This window comes from Saccopteryx leptura, chromosome 5 (assembly GCF_036850995.1).
Source record: "Saccopteryx leptura isolate mSacLep1 chromosome 5, mSacLep1_pri_phased_curated, whole genome shotgun sequence".
In the NCBI taxonomy this organism is placed as follows: Eukaryota; Metazoa; Chordata; class Mammalia; order Chiroptera; family Emballonuridae; genus Saccopteryx; species Saccopteryx leptura.
This window is the reverse complement of record NC_089507.1, coordinates 2,994,418-3,015,748: the sequence shown is the minus strand read 5'-3', so window position 1 is coordinate 3,015,748 and position 21,331 is coordinate 2,994,418. Positions and strand designations below refer to the sequence as shown.

The 21,331-nt window shown below is 64.0% G+C and overlaps 1 protein-coding gene across 14 annotated transcripts in view; it reads right to left on the bottom strand.

Moving 5' to 3' along the window:
- Positions 1 to 652: 652 nt before the first annotated feature.
- ABLIM2 (actin binding LIM protein family member 2) overlaps positions 653 to 21,331 on the bottom strand; it is a 110,096-nt gene continuing 89,417 nt past the window's right edge. For 2 of the 14 annotated variants that reach the window (XM_066385492.1, XM_066385489.1), the window contains exons 11-18: positions 20,483 to 20,515; positions 16,068 to 16,188; positions 14,589 to 14,687; positions 7,780 to 7,881; positions 7,261 to 7,314; positions 2,657 to 2,776; positions 1,621 to 1,673; positions 654 to 907 (exon numbers count right to left, since the gene is read on the bottom strand). In XM_066385492.1, coding sequence (XP_066241589.1) covers positions 749 to 907; positions 1,621 to 1,673; positions 2,657 to 2,776; positions 7,261 to 7,314; positions 7,780 to 7,881; positions 14,589 to 14,687; positions 16,068 to 16,188; positions 20,483 to 20,515 — 741 coding nt within the window. In that variant the 3' untranslated portion in view covers positions 654 to 748. Of the gene's footprint in view, positions 908 to 1,620; positions 1,674 to 2,656; positions 2,777 to 7,260; positions 7,315 to 7,779; positions 7,882 to 14,588; positions 14,688 to 16,067; positions 16,189 to 20,482; positions 20,516 to 21,331 lie in introns of all 14 variants that reach the window. The other 12 variants (XM_066385491.1, XM_066385494.1, XM_066385495.1 and 9 more) reach the window with 12 other exon arrangements.

Genomic DNA, 21,331 nt, shown 5'->3' with positions numbered 1-21,331 from the left:
AGGCAGAGCCAGCATCTTTCATCCTGTGTTCTCTTGCCCACACCCATCCCTGCTTGATCTCCGCATCTTCCAAGCTAAGCCTCAGGCTTGCCCTAGAAAAACACCTTCGGTCCACTGGGACCCAAAGACCACGCCGGGGTCTCCCGACCGCGTGCAACTGCTGTACTGTAACCGACGGCCCGAGAAGCGAGGACCACCCTCTGGACCTGGTCCCACGTCTGCCGATGGCGCCTAACCGGGCTTCACGACATCGTCCCTGTCTCCCGCGCTCCCCGAGGCTACAAAGTCCCAACTCCCGGTCCCTTGCTCGGGACAAGCACAGGGTACAGGACAATGCCGTCATCCACTCCGAGTCTGGACTCGCCGCCTGGACCGTGCTCACATCTGCTCTGGAGGGAAATGGGCCTCCACGTCCAGCCTGGCAGCCCAGGACGCCCATTCCCGACTCGGCTCTCTGCCCTCCAGCCGGCTCTGCAGTGTTCTAGTGGACCAACTGGCTGGCGCGGCCCACAAGCCATGCATCAGCTAATGAGTGTCCTCGAGGGGGTCAGCAAGCACAGAGGCCTACCTCCTGCCCGGTATACATGTGTGTGTGTGTGTGTGTGTATATATATATATATATATATATATATATATATATATATACACTTTTTTTCTTAACGAGCAAAGCTTAGATCTGGGGGATCAGCTTAAAGCTGTGGGGCCCCTTTGCTGCACGGTCTTGCGGGCCACATGGACAGCTCCTTGGTCAAAAGAACCACTCACGTGAGTAAAAGTTGTCTCCGGGCACTGTCTGGAGAGGGTCTCTATCGGTCCCACTACTGTGGGACAGAGACTGGTTGTCCAGGTCTGGAGAGTTCGTCCTAGTGTCTGCGTCCCCCTTCAGAATCAGCCAGCTGGCCTTCTGCTGGGGAAAGAGAAAAAGCAAAACCAAAAACAGGCACGTGAATTCCGAGGTCATCTGCCGCGGCAACTGCTCCCATTTTATAGATGGGGAAACTGAGGCCCGGGGAGGCTCCAGGGACCAAACAGCTTCACCCGGGGAGAGCCAGGAGAGCCAGCCTTGGGCTCTTGCCGCACACACCTACCTTCCCTAAGGACTAGAAAGGGGGCCGCAGCTCCCGAGGAAGCAAGACTGAACCCCCCCTCGTGTGCAACAACAGTGTGGGGGGGTGGGGGGCACGGCCGTGTCCGTTCCTCGGGCATCACCCGCGGCGGGCACGGCCCCAGAGCCTGGGAGTGTGCCTCTGGCCCCACTGGAAACGCCTGCCAAGCCCGTTCCAGGACAACTGTCTCAGAGAAGACACGGTGGCTCTCTCTCCTCTCGTTTCAGACGTCCCCGTTACAGAACTGTAACCCAGGACGCCCGGGCACGCCGTGAGGACCTGGCCAGTGGCTGGGCTGGTTGCACAGGGGAGAGAGAGGCTGCAGGGAAAGGGCCACCCCGCTCTTGAACGTGGCCCCTGCTGCACGCGGGGCCTCGTGGGACCCTCTAAGGAGCGGAACCCAAGGGGAGGAGCCGGAGGTTTCCAGTAGGACAAGTTCCCACGGGAGCACATTTCTTGGTGCACAAGCTTGTTCTAAACCAGACCTGCCCCCCCGCCCCCCAACACACATTACCTTCCTGTTGTCCTGGTCGAAACTCCCGTCCTCCCCGTCCAATCGCCTCGAGGCTGGAAAGGAAACATCGATTTGTCACGGCCACACGCTGCTTCTCCCGGGCTTTCACGCCTCAGCTCCCACTGCACAGCGACGCTCAGAAAATGGAAAAAACCCAGAGAACAGGTTCGCCAGTACGGGCGCCTGTGAGGGGCTGAGGGGCCAGGCAGGCTGGAGAAGGCTCCCCGCACGAACACTCTGGGGAGTGGCCGGGCGAGTGTCCTCACAGGACAGTCCCTGAGCCGAGGGCGGGCGGGGAGGTGATGCCCAGCCCCCACCCTGCCCCCCGTCAGCCCCCACGCAGAGACCGGGCCGTGCTTGCAGAGGCAGCCACTTGGCACTGCGAAGAGCACGCTCTCTGCCTCCAGGTGAGCGGAGGTCGCCGTGGTCCAGCCTGTCCCGTGCCGAGCTCCCCCGGGAGCTGCGTGGACAGGGCTGCCTGTCACCACACCGCCCACGTCACAGATCAGAGGACTGGAGAGAGCTCAGAGCGAGCAATGCCGTGCCTTTCTCAAGCTCACGGGTCAGCGGGTGGCAGAGGCTGGGCCTCCAAGCCCAGGCGGTCTGACTCCTGGGTCCTTCCTCTGACGCCCCACCTCACTGTATGCTGCCCACAAACCACAGAACGGTCAGTGGGTTATGCCGCTGGAAACGGGCCATGAAGGGCAGTCAAGAGGGCACAACGTACACCCCGAGGTGACTGCAACGGGACAGACAGCAAGCGCGTTCCTGTCCCCAGAATGCCCCGTGGAGCTGGCGTGTCTCGTGCTGCCCACTGGCCGTTGGGGAGGAGGCTGTCACCCAGCTGGACTAACCTGATCTCCTAACCAAGACCGATCAAACAAGGCGGCATTCTGTTCGGCCCGTGAGGACCCGCCCCGTGCAGCCCGCACTCAGACACCGACCACATGCATGGAGCCATGAAAGGAAACCCCGGGGCCTCCCGCCCGCCAGGGAGACCGCGGCCATCGTAAGGACGCGCCCGGCGGCTCCTTACCTGCAGCCTGCGGAGGGCTCGGACCTTCTAGCCTGTTGGAGAACCCTGCCTTGTGCACCACCAAGGACAAGACTGACATCAGGCCCGAGAGCTGGGAGACTGGGGACTGGGCTACAGGACCTTGACAAGATAAGGCCACAGCTGAAGACCAGACTGGACAAGCTAACGGGCCGTCACTCCCGACGGCTCCGTGTCTCCTTCTTCCAGGAGGGACCGCGCTGTCCAGTGTGCAGACAAAAGGCCCTGCCCTCTCCGCTCCCAGAGGCGAGTGAACTACACGCCTGAGTGAGGAGCCTGGTGATGGAGGGAGGTCGAGGGGATGTGTGCCCAGAGGGGAACGTGTGCCCATCAGCTGGGCTCCCCCGTTGCCCAGACAACGGCCCTCGAGAGTGGAACCCTGGTCCCGGCCATGTGTCAGCTGTGGCTCCTGGTGGCTGCCCAGCGAGACCTGAGGACACTCAGGCCAGCAGTGCTTTGGGGCTCTGGGAACAACTGCCGCTGTCCAGCCCGGGGAAGTGCGTGGGCCACGCTCCTGAACGGCCGTGGGCGCCCCCAATGGACCACCACACGGGGGATAACTTGCCCTTTGGGATACGAAATCCCCGTCCTTGGGAGTCCAGCCCACGGGACCACCGGCCACCCTGGGTTTGAGGACTTCACACAGCCGAGGACGGCAGGTTGGGCCAGACATTCTAGATGCAGGGCTCAAAAAAAAAAACAAAAACAAAAAAACCACAGCCCCGCTCTCTGGCGAGGGGGCAGGCCGCCAAAGTTTAGCAAATGCCCCTGCAGACCCTGCCAGCTCTTAACCAGACTCAGGCCGAGGCCCCTTAGTGCCCACATGTGCCAGCCCGAAAATCACACGACCGTCCCCTGAGAAACGAGAGTCCAGACAGGAAATACGGGAACCCTCCCAGCACTCTGTATGATTTGTGGCCTGCTCCGTTTTAACAGCTCCAAGACTCAGTTTCCCTGATCTGTAAAGTGGGTACATGACACCCACCCTTGGAGTCGTGAGGACCACTGGGGATAACCGGTGGTCGGTAACCAGGGAGCTCAGGTTTGAAACCTTGGAATCATCCGGAGGCTGACTTGAGGCGGATCTGCGACCCGTGTTTCTGCCAGGAAGGGGGGAGGAGTCCCGGGAGTGGGTCTCCTGCAGCCACAAGGCAGCTCCGCCGGCCCGGGGAGCGCGCTGGGGGAAGGCTGCCGTCCACGCGTGTCCCTCGGGAGCCTGTGACAGCGGGCCTAACTCTCCTCCCGGAAACAGAGCCCGCCTTCCCTTCTTCCCATCCCAGGGGGCCCCCAGAACCAAAAGGAGTCTCAACCCCGCTACCCAGGAATCCCGGAGCCGTGATCCGGAGAAGCAGCCACACAGGGTCCCCTTTGCTGTCTGGCCTGGGTGGGGGGCTCTGAGAGGCGGGAGGGTGGGAGTGAGTACCCCCCACCCCACCGGAGGGCAGCTGGAGCGGATGAGATGCCCCCTGGTCCAGGGCTCCACTCCCACGACCACCTGGTGGCCCGCGTCTGGTTACGGATGAAACAGAACGCTGGAGTGTCAGTCCTGGCCCCTGTCTGGGGACCGTCAGCTTCCTGGGAGCCTGGGGAGGAACTCCCGTCCCTCCTGAATTCATTCTGAACGGTCTACACACGGGGCCAGCGTCACTCCCCGGAGGGGCTGGGCCCCCAGAGGTCCTGCGTTCTGCTCAGACCCTACACGGCCTCACTGAACCCTCCTCAAGGTGGCCTTGAGCCTTGCCGTTCAGAGGGGACGGGCTCTGAGGGACATGTGCTCCGTCCAGTGGCGGGGCAGAAGGGGACCAGCTGAGCCCTGAACCGTGTCTGCCTCACACGGTGACTGCGGGTGACTGGCATTCAGAAAAACACCAGCAATGTCCCCAGCGGCACCTGAAGTCTTGGTCCCTGGGTGGTTTTGGACAGCCCCCCTCCGACTGGGGAGGGCCGACTGCGCTGTCCCCTAGCCTGTCCTGTAGCTCATCCTGCTCCCCATCTGCTCTTGACTGCGTGGGGTGGGGGACTCTTTCTATCCTCCCCCTTTTTTAAAATTTTAATTTGGTTCCTTTTGTTTCCTTTCTTCTCTTATTCTTTTACTGAAAAAGCCGTTACATCGTAACCAAGTAGAGTTGGAACCGATGGAGTACAAGAAAACACTGCTGGGCCCTCCATGCTGTAAAATGAGGGCTGGAGAAGTCAGGGGTCAGGGGTCAGGGGTCAGGGGCCAGGGGCCAAGCAGACGCAGGGGTGGGCTTCAGCTCAGCCATGGACCGGTCCCTTCACCGCTCGGCCTGCCTGTCCTCACCCATAACCACACCGACCTCAGAGGGTGGAGATGACACGGGCCGTCCAGGGCCGGGCAGGCAGCACACCCATGTGACGCCCATGTGACGGGGCCCCTGGCAGCGCATGAGGGCCGATCGCCTCGTCCTGGGCACCCCCGTCCCCACCCGCCCATCAGGCCTGGCCGCCCTCATGGCCGGAGGGAGACAAGAGCCCCAGGACAGACCAACGCTCATGTTCAGAAAAACCCTTCGGATGAGCTGCAACTGGAGGGTTGAACAAGTCGAGGAAAAAGCAATTTTTTTTTTTTTTAGCTCTTTGACCGCATCATCTTAAACAAGAGAAACGGTCCAGGATCAACCTCAGGACGCCCAGTTTGTTTGGAAACTAAAGCGACGACTTCTCCAGCCTGAGCCGATCTCCTCTCCCCTCTGGGGGGTGACCGGGGGTGGGGGCGGGGGGCTTGGCACACGCACACGCGGGCATCACACACATGCATGCATGCTCACACCCGGGTTTCTGACAGGGCACCCACCAAAGGGGCGGGGGGCTCCGTAAAAACCCAAACGTCGGCGATGTATTGGCCATCCAGGCATCCGATACGTCTGTCCCTTCCCGACGTCCACACCCACCGCATGCTGGGTGAACCCTTGCCTGCAGTCGAGAGCTGCTCTATAAAATGTATTTCCTGAAAGAATCAAGGGGCCCCAATCCTGGAATGTTCAAAGGATCTGGGTTGTGGCTCGGGGTCTGGTCAAATAGGAGTTCACCTGCTTCGGACAGGAGTGGCGCTGATGCCCAGACTGACAACGATGACCCAGAGGTGAGCCCCGGTCTAAGCTGTCACCACACAGCTCGGTTAAGGGGCCTCACGTCAGCAGCCCTGTCCTAGGTCCCGCTGGGGGCACACTACAGAGCAAGGCCACACTCGACTTGCCCCCTGCCGCTCTCAACTCGGGGGCTGACCCCTCCACGCTGTGTACAGGTGACGCAGTTAAGGCTAACGCCAGGCTGGGTGACCGACCCCACCTGCAGGACAAGGACGGCAGGCAGGATGGACGGGCAGTGCTTCCTTCAGCTGGGCCTCAGTTTCCCCCACTCATTCGCATGGGAGCCCCTCCCCCTCTGGCCCTCTGGGAGATCTGGGCTCCCCGCTTCCCAGGTTGGGAGGAGATGGTAAAAAGGCCATCCCCTCCTAGAAACCAGGGAGTTGTCATTCATTGTTTCCCCTGTCCTGGGGAGGGGAGGAAACAGACCATGGGGCTGCCACTGAGGAGAAATGTAAAAACCCCGTGGTCTGCACGATCGCCCACTGACCGCCCAGCCTGTGAGCCACAGGAAGCACATGCATCCAGGGTTCCACCTGGGAGTGTCCGGCACGGGCTGCCGGACGGGGCTGCGTCCTGGGCACCTCTGAACAAGAACTTCAAGTGTGGGGATTCCTCCTCCCGTCTCCCTCGCGACCTGGTGACAACCCCCACCCCGTGCACAGCCCTTCACAGGGTCTAGGGTGTGCTACGTCCATCCTCCCGCCGGTCCCCATGGGCAGCCTGGGGAGAGGGCAGGGTGGGGGGCTCCCTCCCGCTCTGCAGATGAGGAAACAGGCTCGTGGTGGTGATGCCTTCAGATCACCCGGACATTTCATGAAGACAGAGGGGACACCTGGAGTCCCCCACCTCCTGCTCCACGGCCCAGCGCCCTGCTCCCTGTGCACCGGCCCTGGAAGGCCCAGGTGGTCACCTCTGAGAGGGAGACCGGGGCGGGTGTGGGGCTGAGAGACGCTCTCGCCATTGCACACATCTGCAGCCCCTGTCTGCTGGTGCACAAACTCACTCCCACTGGAGGCTAGCCTGCCCACGCTCCCCTCAGAAGTTCTCACAGCACGGGACCTCGCGCCCACGCAGGGGCAAATGACCGGCTCTGCTGTGCTCCGTCTCCCACAGACAGGGATGGCTCCGGCCGTGGTCCGAGAAGCCCCCGTCCCTCAGCACCTCGGCTGCGGTTAGTCTGACTGCTTCTTTCCAAGGAGCACGGTCGAGCCACCCAAGAGAGCCAGCTCTCGGTATCAACGCCAACCCCACGCCTAGCTGGCGGGCATCGGCCTCGGGTCTCCAACACACAGAGGGGCCCTTACTCACACTACCCTTCCCTGGGTTTTATGAGGAGGGTCTCTACGTGTACTAGTTCGACTGCTGGGGCCTCTGCGGCCGCCCCAGTGAGCATAGGCACCAGCAGAGCAAGGGTTCAGAGCACAGGGGCCGACAGGCATGCAGGGACCACACCACCACGGAGGACACCGACTGTACCATGCTGTTTGTAGATAGGGGGTTTCCTATAGATGTTATCTTTTACGCCGGTGTCTGGGAAAGAAGAGAGAGAAAAAGAAGAGAAAGCAGCGTAAGCAAGCAGCCCGTGGGGGTTTCCAGTCGACTGATTTCCTGTCAGTGCCCACCAGTCTCTGGGCTCACAGTCTCCAGAAAGGACCTGGGACCCCACCAAGGACGGTTCCCTGGGCCCCCACAACCGCAGATGACCAAGCCCCGCCCAGCCCAGGGGCCACGCCCCCAGCTTGAAGGGGCAGAGGGAGTGGGTGGCCAGAGGCACGGGGCCCCACCCCTGTGGCCCCACCCCTGTGGCCCCAACAGCTTACCCGGGAAGGCGGAGAGTGCGGGGCTTCGGGAGAAATGGGAAGTGTGGGATGTGCTGATTTCTAAAGCATCTCGGAATTGGTGGAGGAGCGGGGGCGGGCGGGGGGCGTGGAGAGGCTTGGGCATCACTCAACACCGGCAGAAGCCAGGCAGCCCCAGGGCGCGCCCCGTGCCTACCTGGGATGTGGAAATGGCGCGGAGCCTGCTGGTAGGTGGAGGGGGGCGGCTTGCTGTCGGACAGCACCGAGAGGCTGGGGGTGCTCCGGCCGCTTTCGCTGCCTCCAGACGGAAGAGCAGAGGCAGCGGGCAGAGGGGGAAGGGAAGCAAAGCAGAGTATTTCAAGCGTGAAGGCTTATTCCCAGCAGCGAGCCCCGTCTCCCCTGCCGGCGGGCGGGCCCCCCGAGCCCCTGCCCGGGGCTGACATCTCCACCACGGACCCAGGACTTGTTAATCCAACCTCGCGCCCACCCTTCCCCTGGCGCGGTGGCGAGGAACAGCGGCCCCGGGGGCTGCGAGCCGGCTGGTCCCCTAGTTCCCGGGAAGGCTGGCCTGCCCACCCTGACAGGGCCCCGCTGTGCCTGGGCTGGGGGTACAGCAGGGCTCTCTGCTGCTGGCCGGGGCTGGGGTTTAAAGCCAGCTGGAGGCCCCCCCTTCCTGAATGCCCTTGTAGAAAAAGACCCTGTTGGGGGGTTTTTTTTGAGAAGCCACAATAGGATTAAAGTGCTAGAATAAAATCTGTCCTGAAAAGCCGCTGAGAGGAATGTCAGTGCGACAGCAGGACCACGTCGGTATCCAGCGCTGCGCTCCTCCTGGAGCTGGTGTTTTGTTTTTTTTGTGGGTTTCTTTGGCAAACTGAACGGAAAGAACCCTGATTCTGGCTCCCGTGTCTTATCCCATCTGGATTTGGGATTTCTGTTTTGCAGACGAGGTTGGATTATCAAGTCACACATGTAGATGGCTATCGTCCCCCGGGGCGAGCCGCCCCCAGCCCTGTGTTTCAGAAATGAGGTGACACACAGAACGCAGTGGCACTGGACACTGTGCGTGAGGAGGCGTGCGGTGTGCTTCAGGAGACACTCGTAAGACACGACCCGGGTCCTCTCCCATCAGCCTCAGGAAACCTCCCGCCACAGTCGAGGACAGCCTGGCACGGGCAAGGGCCCCCCATGACCTCAGACAACCCCTCGGAGCCGCAGCTGTTCAGAGCCACTGGCCCCGAGGTGATGGGGCCGCACGTCCACTGCAGTGGACGCCGTGCAGACCTCGAGGTGGCCCGGCCAGGGGTCGCGTGGCCTGCTGATGAGGAAGGTGCCCGCTCAGGGCGAGCTCTTCCCCAGACGGGGCGCCCTGGGGCCCCGGGGAGCTCGCAGAGGTGGGGGTTCAGCTCCAGCCAGCCACAACCGGAGCCCACTCCGGGCTGAGGTCTCAGCAGGGGCTGCTGATGAGCGTTGAGCCTCTTCCTGGGCCCGGGAGCCAATTTCGCCCGTCGGCACCAACGGGGCTTCAGACAGAGGGCTGTCCATCACCCGCATGGCGTGAACCCCGCTTTTCCCTCAGCCGCCCTCCAGCAGAGCGTGGAGCCTTGCGGAGCCTGTCCAGACGCCTGCACTGCCCTGGGCCGCAGGGGCCTCCCGGCTGTGCCGAGCCCCGGAGAGACGACACCCCACCTGCACAGACCCGTCCTACCACTCTGTGTGTGATGGGTCCCTCCCCGAGGACTCGGACAAGTCCACCTGCTCGGACCCGCTCACCCGGGGTCGTCCCTAAGCTCCTGTGCTCTTGCCACAGCCTATTGAATCTGGGGGACCTCACAGGGCTCGTTTCTCTCTGCCTAGAATTCATGGTCCCTCGTCCACCACGCTGCCCAGCCTAACAGCCTCTAACATGCCACAGGCCTCCTGTCCCCCCGTCACCAAGCCCACAGTGCCCTGTCCTCTGTATCTCACAAGCCGGGTTCTGTACGTGCGCGTGACACATTTATCTAAGGAGGTCCCATGGCTTTCCTCCGGTGCTTAGGGGCCTAACACCCGGAGGGGCAGCTGGGGACACACTGACCTGGTGGCCCTACTGGTCCATTTTGCCTACTTTACACCTGCCTTCCAGGGGCCTTTACACCAGTCATCAAACTGCCCAGGTCTCGGTCCCAACCCAAGACGACGCTTTCCTCCCCTCCCCCCTCCTGGCCTCCGCTGCCCCCACCTCCCCGTCTGGAACCCGCATTCCAATACTCCCCACTTGTCCAAACCCTTCCCGGGTCATGGCTCAGGTGCAAGCCTTTCTGGGGGACACAGGCCACCATGCCCATTCACCCCCCTGCCCGTTCACGGTGTCGCCTCGTCGTAATAAAACACACCACTGACCCTGACCCCGCGTGGGGGTCCCTTGGGGCGCTGTGCCCATGTCGGCTCTCAGAACGTCCATGACAGTCCTGTGGGGCACATGCCACCATGGCCGCCTTCTGCAGGAGGGACGGACGGGGTTGGGAGGGTGCAGGGGGCCGGCGCCCGGGGGCGGCTCTGGTTACTGCTCTGGGGACCGGCTTCTTCCACGGGCCTCCTTTGATGTCAAAGTCCACACTGCTGCCATCACCATGGATATGAGGAAGTGGGAGGAGCCTAGCTGTGTAGGGACCCTGAGAAGGCACAGACGGTGTCTCTTCTGATGAGGCTCATGGCTTCTGCCGGAGGTGGTTCAGGAGCGGGCCGGCTTCTGACATCTGCTGGAGAGGGGGCAGCGCCCCGTGAGGGGGTCAAGAGGACAGGGAGGGTGCCTGCTTGTGCACGGGAAGACTCCGCCTTTGAAAAGCCACCTGCTTCTTTTACTTCAAGCAGAGAACTTTCTGGAGGGTCGCTCTGGGCAGTGCAGAGGTCCTGCGTCCTGGTGTCCAGGCCCCGACAGGTGACACCGCTCGTCACTATGAGCACTGCCGCGCTCCGGGCAGTGCAGAGGTCCTGCGTCCTGGTGTCCAGGCCCCGACAGGTGACACCGCTCATCACTATGAGCACTGCCGCGCTCCGGGCAGTGCAGAGGTCCTGCGTCCTGGTGTCCAGGCCCCAACAGGTGACACCGCTCGTCACTATGAGCACAGCCGCGCTCCGGGCAGTGCAGAGGTCCTGCGTCCTGGTGTCCAGGCCCCAACAGGTGACACCCGCTCGTCACTATGAGCACTGCCGCGCTCTGGGCAGTGCAGAGGTCCTGCGTCCTGGTGTCCAGGCCCCGACAGGTGACACCGCTCGTCACTATGAGCACTGCCGCGCTCCGGGCAGTGCAGAGGTCCTGCGTCCTGGTGTCCAGGCCCCGACAGGTGACACCGCTCGTCACTATGAGCACTGCCGCGCTCCGGGCAGTGCAGAGGTCCTGCGTCCTGGTGTCCAGGTCCCTACAGGTGACACCCGCTCATCACTATGAGCACAGCCGCGCTCTGGGCAGTGCAGAGGTCCTGCGTCCTGGTGTCCAGGCCCCGACAGGTGACACCCGCTCGTCACTATGAGCACTGCCGCGCTCCGGGCAGTGCAGAGGTCCTGCGTCCTGGTGTCCAGGCCCCGACAGGTGACACCCGCTCGTCACTATGAGCACAGCCGCGCTCCGGGCAGTGCAGAGGTCCTGCGTCCTGGTGTCCAGGCCCTGACAGGTGACACCCGCTCGTCACTATGAGCACTGCCGCGCTCCGGGCAGTGCAGAGGTCCTGCGTCCTGGTGTCCAGGTCCCTACAGGTGACACCGCTCGTCACTATGAGCACTGCTGCGGTAGCGTTCGGTAAATGCCACCCTCAGCTCTATTCCGCACATTCTAGCTCACGGCCTGTTCCTGTCCCAGTGTCCCACTGGGGCACCACGTCCCCTTCCATCACCACGGCTCCCTGGCCCCCTCTGGGCGGCGACAGCTTCTCAGACTCTCCTTCTTTCCTCATGACCTTGGCAGCTTTGAGAGGTCCTGTCGGTGTTCTGTTCAACGTCCCTCGGCTGGGATTCGTCTGACGTTTTTCCCCGTGATTAGACGGAGGTTACGGTTCCTGGGAGGACGACCACAGAGAAGCGCCCTTCTCACCTCACCCGGTTAAGGCGACACACATGGTGTCCCACGACCTGCCACTGTGATGCTGACCTGGTGCCCTGCCCAGGGTCGTGGTGGTGGCCAGGTTTCTCCACTGTCCTGCTGCGCCCCGCGCCCTCCCACACTGTCCTGTAGGGAGGCAGTCGCCGAGGACAGCCCACAACTGAGGAGGCCTTCCCCAGGGGCGGGGGTGGATGCCCGGCCCCCTGGCCAGCTGAGAGCGGGCAGGTGACCTAGGCATGGCTGACCACCAGTGCCCACAGGCTGGGATGCCCTGGAGCCCGTGGACTGAGTGAGGGGCACCAGGAGAAGAGGTCAGGCTCGGTCTCCTCTGGGGTGAGTTCTGGGAGGAGGCTGTGCCCTCCTGAGGTCATGGGCAGCCCTGGAAGTCTGGCAGGGGACAGAGCCAGGGGGCCGGGCTCCCCCACATTCTACATCAGAGAGGAGGGTGGGGGCTTCATCTGACTTCTGAACAAAGGGAACTGCTGGCTGAAACAGCCAGGAGGGAACCAGGCAGAGACCAGCCATGGCGGCAGCAAGACCCACCACAGGGCCAGTGCCTGTGCCCACCCAGCAGAGGGCACGGGCATGGGGCTTTCTGCCTCTGGGGGCACCCCTGAGTGGGCTACAGCAGAGGGCACGGGCATGGGGCTTTCTGCCTCTGGGGGCACCCCTGAGTGGGCTACAGCAGAGGGCACGGGCGTGGGGCTTTCTGCCTCTGGGGGCACCCTGAGTGGGCTACAGCAGAGGGCACGGGCATGGGGCTTTCTGCCTCTGGGGGCACCCCTGAGTGGGCTACAGCGGAGGGCACGGGCGTGGGGCTTTCTGCCTCTGGGGGCACCCTGAGTGGGCTGCAGCAGAGGGCACGGGCATGGGGCTTTCTGCCTCTGGGGGCACCCCCGAGTGGGCTGCAGCAGAGGCAGTTTCTGATCTGCATTCTGGTGGGTGGGTAGGGACCTGTCTGCAGCAGGTGGAGCCCTGCTGCTCCCACCGAAAGAACAGGGCTGCCTCCCCCCCCCCCCGTCCCCTTCCCGACCCTCTCTTGTGTCTAAGGATGGGGCACTCCGGGGGGGCGGCTGCCCTAGGCTGAGGCCCCCTGCTGGCCTTGCCTCACCCTGGAGAGGTGAGGACTCGAGGGTGGAGACTCAGAGGAGCAGAGGAGAGGCCACAGGGCCTGCTCTGGCTCCAGACCCCAGCGGGACGAGTCTCGGCCACAGGGCCTGCTCTGGCTCCAGACCCCAGCGGGACGAGTCTCGGCCACAGGGCCTGCTCTGGCTCCAGACCCCAGCGGGACGAGTCTCGGCCACAGGGCCTGCTCTGGCTCCAGACCCCAGCGGGACAAATCTTGGCCACAGGGCCAGCTCTGGCTCCAGACCCCAGGGGGACAAGTCTTGGCCACAGGGCTGCCCAGAACAGCTCACGGGGGGCCGCCAGGGAGCGAGGCTGGAGCAGCCAGGACAGTGAGTGTCCCTGCCCCCCCCCCCAGCTGTAACAGCCCCACCCAGAGCAGGGCCATGTCAGGTGGGAGGGAGGCTGGACGTGAGGCCTTGGACTTTTGAGCAAAGGAAACTTGCCTCAGAGTCCAGCTCCCTCTGGTTTGAGGGGAGCGCTTTGTCTGCCGCTGGGGGGACCACACACTCAGGTGCCGCACGGATGCCTGCAGCAGGGCCCCGCCAGCGCTTCACACTCCCAGCGTGTGCCACTTCAGGCTGTCCTGCTTCTGGAAAGAGTCAGTGGGCCCAGCAGAGAACATGCGTGGTAGGACTAGGTCGACGAGAAGGAGGCATGGAGGTCCTCAGGGTTTGGGGCTCTCTTCTCAGTGGACCCAATGAGGTCCCAAAAAGCAAGTGATGATGACAGATATTAAGAGAGCCAAGGAGCCTGTCCAATGACCATCAGATGACAGAGTGATCCAGCTGAGGCTGCCGGCCTCCTGGTCCCTTCGGGACAGAAGATTCTGCCTGAGATGCTCTCAGCAGCTGCAGGGAACGGGGACTTGACCTTGTCTCTTGGGGAATCAGCAAGAACATCCCTGCTGCTTCCGCTCATGCTGAGTCTTCCTGCGGTGTATCAGTCAGCTAGGGCTGTGTAACAAACACCACGGACCGGGGGCTGAGACAACAGACATTTAGTTCTCACAGCTCTGGAGGCTGGAAGTCTGGCAGGATTCAGTTCCTGGTGAGAGCGCCTTTCCTGGCCTGTGGACAGCCTCTCTGTCTTCACACGGACCTTCCTCTGAGCACATGCAGAGTGACTGAGAGATCTCCTGGTGTCTTTCCTCTGTCTACAAGACCACCAATCCTGTGGGACTAGGGCCCCCCACCTTTATGACTCCATGTGACCCTAATAACCTTCTAAAGACCCTTTTCTGAATGCTGCCACATTGGGAGTTAGGATTTATTTCAACATATAAATGTTGGAGGGAGGGGCAGAATTCAGTCCGTAGCGTATGGGAAAACGGGAGTTTGTCCCCCTTCCTAGTGGGATTCACACACACCCTTCTGTGCAGGGATGTGGACAGTGGGCGGGTCTGCACCCTGGGAAGAGGCAAGAGTTGAAGCCATGCGTGGGGTGCACCCTGCCCAGGCCCCCTGCACCCAGGCTGCGGACAAGTCACCGCTCTGTTCAGGCCTTAGCTTTCAGTCCCTGCGCCCGCGGAGCCGACCGTGGGAAACAACACTGATGATGTCGGTCCCAGGGCAGGCGACGGACCGGTCCTGATCTCCCCTGCAGCCCCCACCCCACCCCTCACCGCTCACGCTTTTCGTAACAGCCACACACCCACAGGAACAGAACTGGACTCACGAGACACAGGGCGGGGAGCACGGATGTGAGACACGGGGCTCGGGAAGCCATGCGGCGACACAGACACGAGACACACGCGTGCGGCGGCCGCCCGCCAGCGCCCCAGCCCGCAGCACTGCGCGCCTTACCTCTGAAGTAGGGGATGTAATGATGTCTGAACACGGAGGTAGGGCTTGGGTGTTGGGACAGGGACAGGCAGCTACTGGTACCAACACTCACAGTACCAGCTGCGGGCAACAGAGAGCGAGTCAGAGTCCGCTGGCTCGCGGCCACGGAACCACAAACATCCCTAGGCCCCTTCTGCTAGGAACATGTCTGCTTCCTCTCCCCAAGAAGGCACACCTTTCGGGGGGGGGGGGCTCACCAAACAGGTTTTACACCCGTCTGCTCCAGACTCAGAGTGAGGGAGACGGGCCCTCAGGGGACAGGAGCTGAGCCCCCCTGTCACCCCGCCTGGGGGCTCCGTGGGACCAAGGACACAGGTGGAGAGCAGCTGGCTGGACGGGGGGTGTGCCCAGACTGTCACCTGACCACCAAACGGCCTTGTCTGTGCTCATCACAGGTCTCAGCTCTCTGGGGTTGCCACCCCGCTGGGACTGGTCCACCAGCCCAGGTGACCCACAGTACAGCGGTCACGGGTCAGCAGAGGGGCCCTCGGACAGGACAAGGGCCTTTCGTTCCCTGAACCTGGACTGCCTGCTCCCTCCTTCCCTCGTCCACGTGCTCACCCACTTCTGGGACCCCACCCTCGGGCGGATGCACCAGGCACATGGCAGGGAGCCCATGAAAGTAACTGCGCATGAATGAGTTCCGATTTTTCCACGTGGGCTGCGCAGTAAGAGCTGCAGCCCATGGGGGGGGGGGGGGATGGAGCCGTTTGACAGCCGGCCGAGGAGGAGCAAGCTGCGTGGAAAAATCCCCCAAAAAGGCAGCGCCCTTTTTGAGCGTGGAGCGTCCCCGTGGCTCTGCCATGCGGAGGGCAACGAGGGATTCTGGCAGCTAAGGGACAGCAGCGCACAGCTGGGCACCAGGCAGGGGACGGGAGAGAGGACCCTCCACGGGGCTCCCCTGCTCCGAGCGGCCTGGCAGGGGGCCTCTTGCCAATTTTCCCGTGGGTCCTTAGGGCCAGTGACCCAGCTCCAGGTGCCGTGTCCATGGAGAGTGACTCTATTTTCTGGCCTTTAATTTTTTTTTTTTTTTTTTTTTTTTTGCCTTCACACCTCAGACCGTCCCAGACCCGCGGGAGCTCCGCGGAGCTAACGGACTCCTGCCTACCATCCGCCTTCTGTCTTCGCGAGGTCTCGTCGGCTAAACGGCAATGACACCAGCTAGGTTCTAGGTGCTCGGGGTCTGCCTCGCGGCCTCAGAGCGGACACACCGGCCGCCTCTGCGGTCAGCCGCCACCTCCCCACCCCGATGAGGGCCTTTTCCTCTCGTCACTGCACGATGGCTTCTCTGTCACCCACGGCGCCCCTCCCCTGCCACACACACCCATCCATCAATTTTCTGGTTGTGGATAAGAGACAGATTCATAGCAGAAAAGGCACCGAGAAATACAGCTTCATTGGGGGAGGGTGGCGGTCAAAGAGGCCGGGGAAGCCGAGTACCTGGCCGGCTGTAGTGCTGGGGCGACCGGGAGGTGGGGGTGTAGCGCCCAAGGCTGACGGACCCCGTGGAGCTCGGGCTGGAGGTCCGGCACTGCTTGTAGGAGCGGTCGTCCTGGTCCCCCTGGGAGGGAAGACATCCTGGTGAACACGGAGCCGGGGCACGGCCCGCCCCTCTCCCACCCACCCGCTCTCCTCCCGCCTTCGCTTTCCTGACCTAAGAGCCTGACTCAACACGGCCCCAAGACGGAGTCGTCTTCACCTGCCAGGCACGGGGCGGAGGCGTCACATGGGGGCTTGGCCTTGGTGCCGACACTCCTGTGGGCCTGAGCATGGTCCCCGTGCCCACCAGGTACCAGAGAGCAGGGTCCACCCCACCCCTCCGACAGCCCCTCCTGCCGCTGCGGCTCCCACACCAGTGGGGAAGGCACCCACTTCCCCTTCACCCCTCAGCTCCCCCCTCATTCCCAATCTTTCCCAGCACCCAAGGCTCCTTGGCACACAGTGTGAGCACCACTGTGCTCTCCCAGCCTTGCTGGGGACCCCCGGCGTGGGAGGTGGGAGGGCACCGGTTGAGTCAGACCCACAAGCACTGACAATGCAGACTCCACTCAAGCAGGACGAGCAACCATTCGGAGCAGTCGGAGCGGGCGGGCGGCAGGTGGCGTGAGATGGCACGGTGGACAGGAGGGGAAGAGCAGTGCGGGGCCCCCCACAGCTTAGCACGTTGCCCTGAGTCATGACACAGCTCAGCCCAGGGTCCCGCCACGGGGGGGCAGGTGGGGGGGACGCTGCAGCTTTGGCACAGGGGGGGCGGCAGGCGGGGGGGACGCTGCTGCTTGGCCCTCGAGGCCGGCACGGGAGGAGCGAGGCAAGAGTTGGGTCTGGCACTCACGGCTCCCACGCCTTTCCAAATTCACCGGCTACCTCCCTCCTAGGGCACACTCTTCAGCCAAACTGACCAGGCCGCTGTCCCTAAAGCCAGCCGTGCACCCCGCTCCACACTCGGCCCCGGCCAGGCCTCGTGGAGGTACTGCCCTGCCGGTCCCTGTGTGTGCTGCACCCAGAGCTCTGTGGCCTGTCCCGGCCGCAGAGACGGGCCCTGTCCTGGTCAGCTAGAGCCTTTCTGTGTATGCTCTCCGTCCTGGGCTCCCTCCGCACGGCCTGCTGGCCCGTTGACGCCCACAGGTGCCCTGTCTCCTCGCCCAGCCTGTCTGTGGGGCTTGCGTGCCACGTGCACGATTTGGTTGTTGAATTCCTGGATCGAGGAGTCTGATGCCCAAGCAGACTGGAGTCTGGTTGGCAGTTATCGACATCCCTGACTGATCCTGAGCAACGGGAAGAGAGTGGGCCGCTCATCACCAAAGCTGTGTGATGGAGACATGCTTCCGGAATGTCTGTCTGCAAGGACTTCCCACATGTCCCGCTTGGAGGCGCAGGAGGTGGGCTCTGGGCCACCCCAGGCTCCTGGACTTCCTCTCTAAGGGAGCCGTGGTGCAGACCTCGGGAGCCCTGTGCCCCAGGTGCCCGCATCGGCGGGTCCACAGACGCACCAGGGAGGTATGCAAGTGAGACGTGATTATGAAAATAACCAACGCCCAGGAGGGCGCCCCAGCCAGGGAGCACCACAGCCCAGGCACCGCGGTCAGGAGCCATGGAGGTCCTCCTGGGGGCGCAGGTGGCTCTGTTCATAACCCGGGGGTGGCACTGTGAGCACACGGGCTGGGGCGGCAGGAGGTTATGTTCATAACCCGGGGGTGGCACTGTGAGCACGCGGGCTGGGGGCGCAGGTGGCTATGTCCATAACCCAGGGGTGGCACTGTGAGCACACGGGCTGGGGGAGGCAGGTGGCACTGTGAGCACGCAGGCTGGGGGTGGCAGGTGGCTCTGTTCATAACCCGGGGGTGGCACTGTGAGCACACGGGCTGGGGGAGGCAGGTGGCTCTGTTCATAACCCGGGGGTGGCACTGTGAGCACACGGGCTGGGGGAGGCAGGTGGCTCTGTTCATAACCCGGGGGTGGCACTGTGAGCACGCAGGCTGGGGGAGGCAGGTGGCACTGGGAGCACGCGGGCTGGGGTGGCAGGAGGTTATGTTCATAGCCTGGGGGTGGCACTGTGAGCACACGGGCTGGGGTGGCAGGAGGTTATGTTCATAGCCCGGGGGTGGCACTGTGAGCACACGGGCTGGGGGAGGCAGGTGGCACTGTGAGCACGCAGGCTGGGGGTGGCAGGTGGCACTGTGAGCACGCGGGCTGGGGCGGCAGGTGGCTATGTTCATAACCCGGGGGTGGCACTGTAAGCACACGGGCTGGGGGAGGCAGGTGGCTATGTTCATAACCCGGGGGTGGCACTGTGAGCACACGGGCTGGGGTGGCAGGTGGCTCTGTTCATAACCCAGGGGTGGCACTGTGAGCACACGGGCTGGGGCGGCAGGAGGTTATGTTCATAACCCGGGGGTGGCACTGTGAGCACACGGGCTGGGGCGGCAGGAGGTTATGTTCATAACCCGGGGGTGGCACTGTGAGCACGCGGGCTGGGGGAGGCAGGTGGCACTGGGAGCACGCAGGCTGGGGGAGGCAGGTGGCACTGGGAGCACGCAGGCTGGGGGAGGCAGGTGGCACTGGGAGCACGCGGGCTGGGGGAGGCAGGTGGCACTGGGAGCACGCAGGCTGGGGGAGGCAGGTGGCACTGGGAGCACGCGGGCTGGGGGCAGTAGGAGGCTCTGTTTATAACCCGGGGGTGGCACTGTGAGCACGCAGGCTGGGGGAGGCAGGTGGCACTGTGAGCACGCGGGCTGGGGGAGGCAGGTGGCACTGGGAGCATGCGGGCTGGGGGAGGCAGGTGGCACTGGGAGCACGCGGGCTGGGGGAGGCAGGTGGCACTGGGAGCATGCGGGCTGGGGGAGGCAGGTGGCACTGTGAGCACGCGGGCTGGGGGAGGCAGGTGGCACTGGGAGCACGCGGGCTGGGGGAGGCAGGTGGCACTGGGAGCACGCGGGCTGGGGGAGGCAGGTGGCACTGTGAGCATGCGGGCTGGGGGAGGCAGGTGGCACTGGGAGCACGCGGGCTGGGGGCAGTAGGAGGCACTGTGAGCACGCGGGCTGGGGGAGGCAGGTGGCACTGGGAGCACGCGGGCTGGGGGCGGCAGGTGGCACTGTGAGCACGCGGGCTGGGGGCGGCAGGTGGCACTGTGAGCACGCGGGCTGGGGGAGGCAGGTGGCACTGGGAGCACGCGGGCTGGGGGCAGTAGGAGGCTCTGTTTATAACCCGGGGGTGGCACTGTGAGCACGCGGGCTGGGGGAGGCAGGTGGTTATGTTCATAACCCGGGGGTGGCACTGTGAGCACACGGGCTGGGGGAGGCAGGTGGCACTGTGAGCACGCGGGCTGGGGGAGGCAGGTGGCACTGGGAGCACGCGGGCTGGGGGAGGCAGGTGGCACTGGGAGCACGCGGGCTGGGGGAGGCAGGTGGCACTGTGAGCACGCGGGCTGGGGGAGGCAGGTGGTTATGTTCATAACCCGGGGGTGGCACTGTGAGCACACGGGCTGGGGGAGGCAGGTGGCACTGTGAGCACGCGGGCTGGGGGAGGCAGGTGGCACTGGGAGCACGCGGGCTGGGGGAGGCAGGTGGCACTGGGAGCACGCGGGCTGGGGGAGGCAGGTGGCACTGTGAGCACGCGGGCTGGGGGAGGCAGGTGGTTATGTTCATAACCCGGGGGTGGCACTGTGAGCACGCGGGCTGGGGGAGGCAGGTGGCACTGGGAGCACGCGGGCTGGGGGCAGTAGGAGGCTCTGTTTATAACCCGGGGGTGGCACTGTGAGCACGCGGGCTGGGGGAGGCAGGTGGTTATGTTCATAACCCGGGGGTGGCACTGTGAGCACACGGGCTGGGGGAGGCAGGTGGCACTGTGAGCACGCGGGCTGGGGGAGGCAGGTGGCACTGGGAGCACGCGGGCTGGGGGAGGCAGGTGGCACTGGGAGCACGCGGGCTGGGGGAGGCAGGTGGCACTGTGAGCACGCGGGGGTGGCACTGGGAGCACGCGGGCTGGGGGCGGCAGGTGGCACTGTGAGCACGCGGGGGTGGCACTGGGAGCACGCGGGCTGGGGGAGGCAGGTGGCACTGGGAGCACGCGGGCTGGGGGAGGCAGGTGGCACTGTGAGCACGTGGGCTGGGGGCGGCAGGTGGCACTGGGAGCACGCGGGCTGGGGGCAGTAGGAGGCTCTGTTTATAACCCGGGGGTGGCACTGTGAGCACACGGGCTGGGGGAGGCAGGTGGCACTGGGAGCACGCGGGCTGGGGGAGGCAGGTGGCACTGGGAGCACGCGGGCTGGGGGCGGCAGGTGGCACTGTGAGCACACGGGCTGGGGCGGCAGGTGGCACTGTGAGCACGCGGGCTGGGGTGGCCGGGGCGGCAGTTACCTCCATCGGTGTTGGCGAGAGCAACTGCGGTGACTGTGGACGCAACACAGAGCAGCCTGTCAGCACCTCAGCACCAGCGGCCGCGTGTGGGAGAGACGACACACGGCACAGATGCAGACACGCACACGCACACACATGCGCAACGGGCCCTCCTCCACCCGGGAGAGGAACCCAGCACGGGACTCCCCGGATCTCTTATGGGAGAAACAGGGTCAACGGCACCCCGAGAAAGAGGCTCCCGGGACGCTAACTGGTGCCCGTCCTGGAGCCTGTCCGCACTGCTCTCCCAGGAAGACATTTTTCCAAAAGGAAGACTGTTGGCTCAGGGCATGGGGCAGCGACATGCTGGGGCCCGAGGGTCCAGGTGAGGTCCGGCTCTGCCAGGGAGCAGTGACCAGCCTCCCCAGCGGGACGCCTCCGGTCAGGACAGGTGAGCACCGTCTGCTCCACAGACGTTTGCTATGGGAGATGGTGGCCAAGCCACCTGACCCCTCCGGCCCTCTTCCAGGGCCTTCCAGCAGAACACAGACCGGACACTGGACCACGAGGGCACCTGCCCAGCTCAGGCATGTGGCGGGTGGGGGCAGGTGAAGACCCCCACCTTCACGCCCTGCCCACTGGCCTCTCTTCCTGGCACTTACCACCCAGATCCTGGGGGGTCCCCTATGTCCCCTGGGGCAGCAGGGGTAGCTGCTGGCCTCTGAGCAAGGGAAGCAGGGCCCTCCTCACGCTCCCCGGACTCCCCTCGAGCTCCACGGCTGTGCCAGCCACTGGGACAGCAGCTGGTGCCGGGGCTCAGCAGGGCCAGGCTGGGCTCGCGTGCACCACCCCTCCAGCACGGCACCCCCC